The 8,338-nt window shown below is 45.5% G+C and overlaps 1 protein-coding gene across 9 annotated transcripts in view; it reads left to right on the forward strand.

Annotated features, from left to right (window-relative positions):
* The window catches only part of LOC124310802 (nesprin-1-like), an 81,086-nt gene extending 72,785 nt beyond the window's left edge, over nt 1–8,301 (forward strand). For 8 of the 9 annotated variants that reach the window (XM_046774785.1, XM_046774789.1, XM_046774788.1 and 5 more), the window contains 13 exons: nt 256–570; nt 656–859; nt 932–1,120; nt 1,195–1,854; nt 1,930–3,141; nt 3,216–4,136; nt 4,222–4,412; nt 5,228–5,465; nt 5,533–5,739; nt 5,804–5,938; nt 6,029–6,337; nt 6,471–6,553; nt 6,707–8,301. In XM_046774785.1, coding sequence (XP_046630741.1) covers nt 256–570; nt 656–859; nt 932–1,120; nt 1,195–1,854; nt 1,930–3,141; nt 3,216–4,136; nt 4,222–4,412; nt 5,228–5,465; nt 5,533–5,739; nt 5,804–5,938; nt 6,029–6,337; nt 6,471–6,553; nt 6,707–6,983 — 4,941 coding nt within the window. In that variant the 3' untranslated portion in view covers nt 6,984–8,301. The remainder of the gene's footprint in view (nt 1–255; nt 571–655; nt 860–931; nt 1,121–1,194; nt 1,855–1,929; nt 3,142–3,215; nt 4,137–4,221; nt 4,413–5,227; nt 5,466–5,532; nt 5,740–5,803; nt 5,939–6,028; nt 6,338–6,470; nt 6,554–6,706) is intronic. The other variant, XM_046774784.1, reaches the window with a different exon arrangement.
* The last annotated feature ends 37 nt before the right edge of the window (nt 8,302–8,338 follow it).

Below are 8,338 nucleotides of genomic sequence, written 5' to 3' on the forward strand. Positions count from 1 at the left end.
CCCCTTTTTTTTTAAATCGGTGTTTGTGAAAAATGTGACGGGAAGAAGACTCGACGCCTTTAAATAGACTGTGTGTGTGCGCGCAATGCAACGAGGACACACTCGCAATTCAGACTTTCTAAAAAGCTCACGTTACTGACATTGCGGTCGAGTCTACCAATTTTTTCGACGGGATATCGAGACCAATCGATTGTGAATAGCTCCGTGTGTTGAGTATTAAAAACAAAAATCTTTTGATTCTATTTATTGATTTAGGCTATCGGAGAGGAACTTTTAGTGCAGCAAGAACGTCTTGAACGTGGCAGATTGGCGGCCAGTGAACTGGGTCGCGCTATCGCCATGAGTCCCGTCGTTATGGACAATTCCATCTCGGTGGTGGGCGCGGATGCCACTTCGGCTAGTATGCCCGTCAGTTTGGCATCAACAGCCGAACACGTCGCCCAGCAATTACAGTTACTTCAGCAGTCCATGAGCGTGCTGGCCGATATCGCCGAGAGACAAAGCAGCGCCGTCAGTAATTGCAACGGCACAATCCTCTCGGCGGAAAAGCTCATCAACACCGCACGACAGGTAAACTAATTGGGAAAAGCTCATTCGATTTAGTACACGATTGATTTATTTTTTTGCCATTTTGGTTTTTATCTGGCGACCGCAGACGTTATGCACCGTGGAAGAGGACGCGGCTGGTGAGCGCATCGAGGACCAGTTGGTTGTTTTGCGGGATCAATTGCTCCAACTGAGCCCCACCGAGCAGCAACTAAACAGCGCGCCAATTAGCGAACAATTGCCCGTTACCGTGGAAATTCGGCCGCAGGCTGCCCTTTGCGCCACGACCTCAACCATTCAAACTACTTTACAAGTAAAACCTTTCAATTATTGATGTGAAAATAGACTCGGGCCTTAATGCGTTTCTTTTTCGTCCCCTTTACAGCAATGGGAAATCATTTTCCAAAAGACTTTTTCAGAATACGAGAGGCTATTGAATAAGTTACAGGATCGCTGCGATGAGTCGGCTACTGCACAAGTGTGGCGGGACCATCTTGATCAAGCTGAGAAATACCTCAGCCGCTCGCTACCCGATCAATACCTGTCCACCTGCGAGGATCGTGATTTGTGCGAGGTAAAATCTAGATCGAACAACATAATCAGGATCGAATCGTTCTTAATCTCTTTTGTTAACATCTTTTAAAACAGCTGCACGAGAACTTGCTGATTCGTCATCATTCGGTCTTCCAATCGACTCAATCAAGCAACGAGGCACGAGAAGTCCAAGGGGCTGAACCCACGGAAGAAGTCATTGAGCCGAAAGTTGCGTGCAATCTCCAGGGCTTGCACCAGGCCGTCTTAACACGCATTCGTCTACGCCATGCGGCCCTGAGTGACAGAGCTTTGGCATGGGAACAGTATCGCTCGTCGTTATCGAAACTTTTGACGTGGCTGGACGCTGCCGAACGAGAGCGCAAGCACCTCGTCCTGCGCCAAATCCAAGAACATGGCCTACCGACAGCACTGCATCGAGTCGAAGTTTTATTGGATAAGATCGGCCAGGGACAAAGGATCCAGGCTGAGCTCGACAGAGCTGCCCGTCAATTGCTGGAAAAGCTTGGCGATGAAGAAAGTGCCTCTACCGTTCGTGCGGATTTGAAATCAGCTGCCGCTCGTTTAACGGACCTCGAAGCTGGACTTTGTACGTGGCGTGATTTCCTGCAGCGAGTGGCCCGCCTATATCAAAACCTGGAAAAGGGAGTAGAAGGCATCCGCCAACAACTGCAGTCAGTCCAAACTGATTTGGTAGCCGACAACGAACTTCCAACTTCTCCTGAAGCTGCCGCGGAACTTCTTCAGCACTACAGAGTAAATATCCTGTTGTAGCAAATTAATTCCTCTTGTGCCAAAACATTTTAATTAAACATTCTGCTTTTCCCCCAGGAACAATTGCTTATGGTGCAAACCCTGTCTTCCGACGTTGAAAAGCAAGAAGTCGTTGCTGGAGAAATCCGTTCGTGTGTCAACATTCCCGACGCCAAACGTATTTGGCAGCGTCTCGCAGCTCTTCAAATCCGACGTTCAGAAACGGAAGATCGCCTGAATTCATTGATCCAAATGCTGGAGGAACACCAAGACTGGCCCAAAGTCTTTGAAATGCGATATGCACGCTTCATCAAATGGGCATCCACCATGGAGCAGCGTTTGTTGCACAAGCAGCGAGCGTTAGTGGACGATATGGTGCAGCGACTTTCTGGTCCCTTGCGGGATGAGCTATCGGCAAAAGAATGCGAACAGCGCTGGTTGGTCGACCAAGGCCGGGAACTGAGTCTCGTCTGCAGTAACCAAGAACGAAGAGACGAGATTCTGAGCAAAGTTGCCAACGTGGAGGAGATCTGGTGGAAATTGATGGAAACGTGGAATCAAGAGTTGCAGAGACTGCGACAGCTCCCTACAGATTTGGACGAACTCAACAACAGCCTAGCCGAATTGGCTGTCTGGCTGGGTCAAGCTGAGGCTACCATCAACGCCCCGCTGACTATTTTGGCCTGCAATCAATCGGCCGTCGAGAGCCGAGTCGCCGAGCATCGCGATTTGGAGAATTCAATTGAACAAAAGAGATCTATTGTTGCGTCCGTCCTCAATCTGTGCAATACCTTCACTGCCAATTACACCTTATTGCACGGATGGCTGGGTACGGATCTGGATGCGGTACAGTGCGCCACGCAATCTCTTCAGCGACGTTGGAAATCCATTTGTCAACTAGCCAGCGAAAGATCTGCACTCTTGGAATCATTGTGGCCCGACTGGTCGGCCGTCCTCGAATTGCACGGACAATTGGATCAGATTATGTCATGTATCGAACAAGAAACACCTAGCGACACTAGTGGAGCCACATCTATCCAGGAAGTGGAACAGTTGAGTGCTCTTTTAGAGAACCTTATCCAGGAACTTCATGCTCCGGTAACGCGCCAGAAGCTTGACCAACTGAATGAACGATACTGTATCTTGGCTCGGGACGGGCGAGTTGACGCTGCAGGTGAATTGCAGCAAAGTGTTGCCCGTCTGAACGCCCGATGGAGAGATCAATCTGATCGACTTTCCTCCCTCCTTCATGCCGTTAGAGATGCATCCTCATTGATTCATCATTGGCAGGTAATAAATGGAAAACTAGTTTTATTTGAAATTCAAAATTTGATTTTAACCGAACTATCAAATTTATTTAACAGGGACTGCGAGACCGACTTTTGGTTTGGTGTTCACACTGTGAAGTTCAGGTGCAACAGATCGAGAACAATGCCCTGACTGGAGAGACTGATGCCGTAGAAGTTCTGAGGCAATTATCGGAAGATTTGCAAGTTTTGGAGAATGCGAGAGCCGAAATAAGAGAACTAGGCCGTGCTCTCATTAAGCAAGGAACAGTTGATATGCAACCACAACTGGAAGAGTACCTGCAAACCGAGGATGAAGTCTTGCTGAAGATGGCCCAGATGCAAGTTCGACTAGCTCAAAAAGAACAAGACCAGCAGCAATCATCAGCTGTTGCGGCCAGCATAATATTGGGCGCCGAAAATATTAGTCTCTCCGACTCCGGAATATACAGCTACCCGATGGAAAAAGAAGCTCTCCAAGGAGCAGTTTCGTCTGTTTTCGACGATAGTGCCATCAGTTTATCGGCTCCAGACGGTCGGAAGACTTCCGTTTCCGTTGAAACTGCCAGAGCTGCGTCTCCTTCAAAAGTCCCATCATCTAAACCTATCCAGGAGACTCACTCTCTTTCCGTTGAGACTGTGAGAGCTGCGTCTCCTTTTAAGGTCCCGTCAACTAAACCTATGCAAGAGATTCTTTCCTTTTCCGTCGAAACTGCCAGAGCTGCGTCTCCTTCAAAAGTCCCACCATCTAAGCCTATCGAAGAGACTCAAGTAGCAGCAACGGGAGCCAAACAGCGCACCTACGCCGATGTGGCGAAAACAGCGGTCGTTTCTTCTCCATATCAGAGATCCACTCCACCTCCGGTTTCCGTCAAATCTGACACGCAACGACACCTGGAATTGGCTCTTGACGAGTGGAGGCAAAGATTGGCTCGTCTGGATCACTCGATCAAAACATCCATCAGTACTGAACCGTCCACCGACGCCGCCAACGAAATCGTAATTTCCGCTACTTTTTTTTTTTTTTTTGAATTTTTGATTTGTATTTGAAAATAACTCCCGCGTTTCATTTTTATTTTTTTAGGCCCGAATGGTTGCCACCTGCCGGTCGTCACATGACTTAACCCAACATCTGTGTAACCGCCTCGTCACTGAATCACCGACTAACGAATCTCGACTGGAAGCGCTGACCCGACAAACGATGGTCCTGCAAGAAGAATTCCAGCAGCTTGAAATGCTGGCCAAATCGAAGGAGCGCAACTTGCGAGATGAAAGGTAAGACCACCTTACCGTTAACTTTGTTGTGGGTGGTGGTGTGGCGATTGCATGTGGGATGTTGGTCTGCCTTTTTTATTTCCTGCCTTTCTCTCATTTTGCTCACAAACTGTATTCCTTTTTCTTTACCTTACCTTTGAATGGCATGAGCGCTTGCGTGAAAAACCTTGACCCTAAAGTAAACTTTTTGTGTCTGCTTAGTCTTCCTTTTCTACGTTTAACTTTTCTCACACGCAGACAACTTTTTATTGCCTTTATCACTTATCTTTCCAAGCTAACCCTTTTATCCTCCCACCGACGGGCTCATCACAATCTCACTGAGAAAGCCAAAATTAATCATTGAGTGCGACAGAATTCACATATTAATCACATCCGCCAACCGCAAAGTTGTTGCAACCTGACATTTGTTAGTCAAACCACTCAAATTCCTAATACATTACCAACAGTAGCACTTTTGCACCTGCAAGGTGTGTATTTGATTTGCAAATTCTAATCACAATAATTAACGAGCGTAATAACCTTTTTTGTTATTCAAATCTTAATTGATAATTAGTTGAACAGATGGTTATAAGTCATTATAGAAATTGCAATAGAAAATCAAAATTATCAATGTAAAAAGATTTCTAGATCAAGTAATAAATAATTAGTGCCAGGCTTCTAAGAAGTAATATAGATTAAAAAAGAAAAACCGCGAGCATTGTGATGACCCCATTTCGATTTTTTTCCTTTTTCTTTTGCTTCTTGTGCACGTCTGGAATCTGCCCTCCTTGTTCTCTTGTCTTCCAATCCATCCTTCGTGATGTTTGCGGACCCAGCCCTGTTTTGGGACCGTCAATTAGCGGGCATGCGCTAGCATCGCTACGCTCCTCGTCCACTGCTGTCGGTGGGAAATCAACTTCATGTCCCCTGTGTTCCAGGAAAACATGGGCTCAACAAGAGCAGGATCTTTGGCGACTGGAAAGATGGCTGGAGCACGCAGAAAATCAATTCCGTACTCACGAACGCATTCCGACTAACATGGAACAACTGGAAGATACCGTCCAAGACTTCCGAGTACGTCCGCATTACAATCACATGTTCTGTCGAATTTTGCGTCATTGAACCATTGGGATTTTTACAGGAACTGTCACTCGACTTGGATAGTCACAAAAATATTGTCATGTCGCTAAATATCGTCGTCAACCACGTCGCTGAACACGCCGTAACCGCCGATCAGCGAGCTGCCGATCGTCTTCGAAGTCGATTGGCCGCGGCCAATAGCCGTTGGGATGCTGTGTGCAAGTCGGCAGCTCGCATCCAAGCCAGACTTCAATCATCTCTCATGCAGGTAATTGTCAAGTTGGTTGTTAATTATAACATTTCTGGCAATGACATCACCTTTGAACGTTTAGAACGAAGAATATCACCGTACCATTCGTGACCTCGTCACTTGGTTGGAAAGAACGGAAACGGATATTCAAGGCGCCGAACCCATCGACCTGACCGTGGGCACTAAACAGCTGAAGGCTCAGCTGACGAAATTCCAGGTAAGGCAGAAATAGAGAGAACTATAAAAATGTTATCGTGATGTGATTTCTATATTTTACTGACGTGATTTTTCTCGATATCAATCATAGGATTTATACGCCCAACTGAGTCAATTTGAACCACGCGTGACGTCTATGCGGGAAATTGCTGACCAAGTTTTCGCTCAGTCGGTTGAAGCGGACAGTGCGCAACTCAGATCCAAATTGGCCGTCTTGAACGATCGTTTGACCTCCTTGCTAAAGATCTGTGCTCAGTACAAGCAATTACTGGACGGAGCATTGCGTAACCGGGGAGCTTCCGTCTCGCCGTCCACTCCATCCGGATTGAACTTAAGCGGAATGTCGTCTCCTGGCTGCAAGTCACCGCGCCCTTCCATCGTTGTTTTACCATCACATGAGGTCAGTGTTTGAATTCGACACGCTTTTTACATTGGCACATCACGAATTAAGACGTGACGTTTCAGCATGAACTTTATGATTTTAATTGATTTCATTGTGTGGCGCATTATTTAATTTTGACATCGTCGTGCAGTCACCAAGTCGGGCGTCATCTCCGAGAGTTCCCCGCGCCTCGTCCATGGACGAGCGTACATTTACCAGCACAGTTCATTCCAAGTACGGCACAAGTTATTCTTATTATTTCATTGGACCAATGCTTCGTTATGTTTCATTCATTGGTTTTTAAACGACACACTCACTGCGTTGCTAAGTTATACAAATTTTCCTTTTTCATCACCATATTTATTCATGGATTGGTTTTTTGTACAGTTTTGCTGTTGCGACTGCTTCAGCCCTAACGCCGGAACGGGAGGAATCAAGTGGAAGTGCTGCTGCTGCGGCTGCCGTGGACACGAGCGTATTGCAGCGTGGTTATCGCTTCTTCGGACGGGTGATCCGCACGGCGCTGCCCATTCAAGCCGTGATGCTTCTGGTCCTGGGCGTCGCTTCCCTGGTACCAAGTAACAACTCTTGTATGGATGCCAACACGTTCGTCGATTCGCTCGAGTTCGTTCTCGGCTATCCGGACGGGGCACCGCCTACTTAAACAAAACAAATAACCACGCCTTTGCAAATCTCCCAAGTTTCCTCTCTATCCCGTTTACTCCCACTCCCCCTTTTGATTTAGAAGTTGCTATATCCGATGGCTTTGATGATGATGAAAGGAAGTTTAACGCCGGTGCTACCCTCCACAAAATTGACAAATTATTGAATGAGGGGAAGGAGGGAAAGAGACTTCATATTTATCTAAAGACGACCGTCAAAGAAAATGTTGCCAAAATTTGAAGAAGAAATTATTGTCATTGCGCTTTAAAAAAAAGGAGCGAAAACGAAATCAGAGGTGGAGGCCATCTACCATTTCCCCAGATCGCGAATGTATTATTTGTTTGTTTTTGGCGTGGTAATGAGAGAGAAATTTGTAAACAAAAAAATTACGGTGATAGACATTTTCGTTTAAAAAAATTCGTGTCGCGTTTCTGGGGGTAGAAAAGTAAATGTAAGAAAAGAGAAAATTAACTAACACAATGCTGCCGGCGCTTTAATATTAGTACGTCTTCAACCGCACACACGTGAAAGGAAAATTTGCAAAATTCTGATAATGGGCCCTTATCAATTCGGTTGTGCTGTGTGTGTGCGTGTGTGTGTTTTTTTTTTTCCATGTCAGGAATTGAGAAGTTATTCATCGCTAATCCGGCCATATCAAAATTCTAATATTTCTTTCTAGGAAAAGATGAAACGAAACTTGTCACTCGGCGGAGTGGAACACGCCGTTTGCCGACTTTTGTTTTGTTGTTTTCCGACACAATTTATTGAGATCTTTAAAGACATTAACAGAGATTTCAAATTTGCCCGTGTTCTACGGTTCTGTTTCTTTATACCCACCATGAAACCCATATGTGCTCTTCATGATGCTACATGCTAGTTACAAGCTATTACTCTCGGTTCTCTCTTATAGACTCTGCCTCTAGTCTCTTCGATGTAATCCCTCTTTTCATGGTTTTCTTTTTACCAGATTTAACTTTGGTTTTCTTTCCTTTTCTCACTGTACGCCTAACCTCAAAAAGACATTTATTTCTTTTCAAATGTAAGAAAACTGTTGTTTTTTGTTTCATTATTATCAAATCCTTTTTTTTCTGAATCAGCAGCTAGCCCCAAACCCAGCATGTCTATTGTTACATAATGTATCGCCTGACACGTCGTAATACTTATTATTGGCCGCGGGACATTGATTTTTCTTGTGGGAAATGTTGCGGACGCCGGTTAGGCCACCGCCGACGTTGCATTCATTTTGACTGTTCTTTCGCATGTAATAAGGAAGGAAAAAAGGAAGTGATGTTGAATACACGTTGATTTATTCATTATAATTCGTCTGATTGTCTTTTACTTGAATTACAGTTGATT

The sequence above is a fragment of the Daphnia pulicaria genome, chromosome 8, assembly GCF_021234035.1.
Source record: "Daphnia pulicaria isolate SC F1-1A chromosome 8, SC_F0-13Bv2, whole genome shotgun sequence".
NCBI classification, from domain to species: Eukaryota; Metazoa; Arthropoda; class Branchiopoda; order Diplostraca; family Daphniidae; genus Daphnia; species Daphnia pulicaria.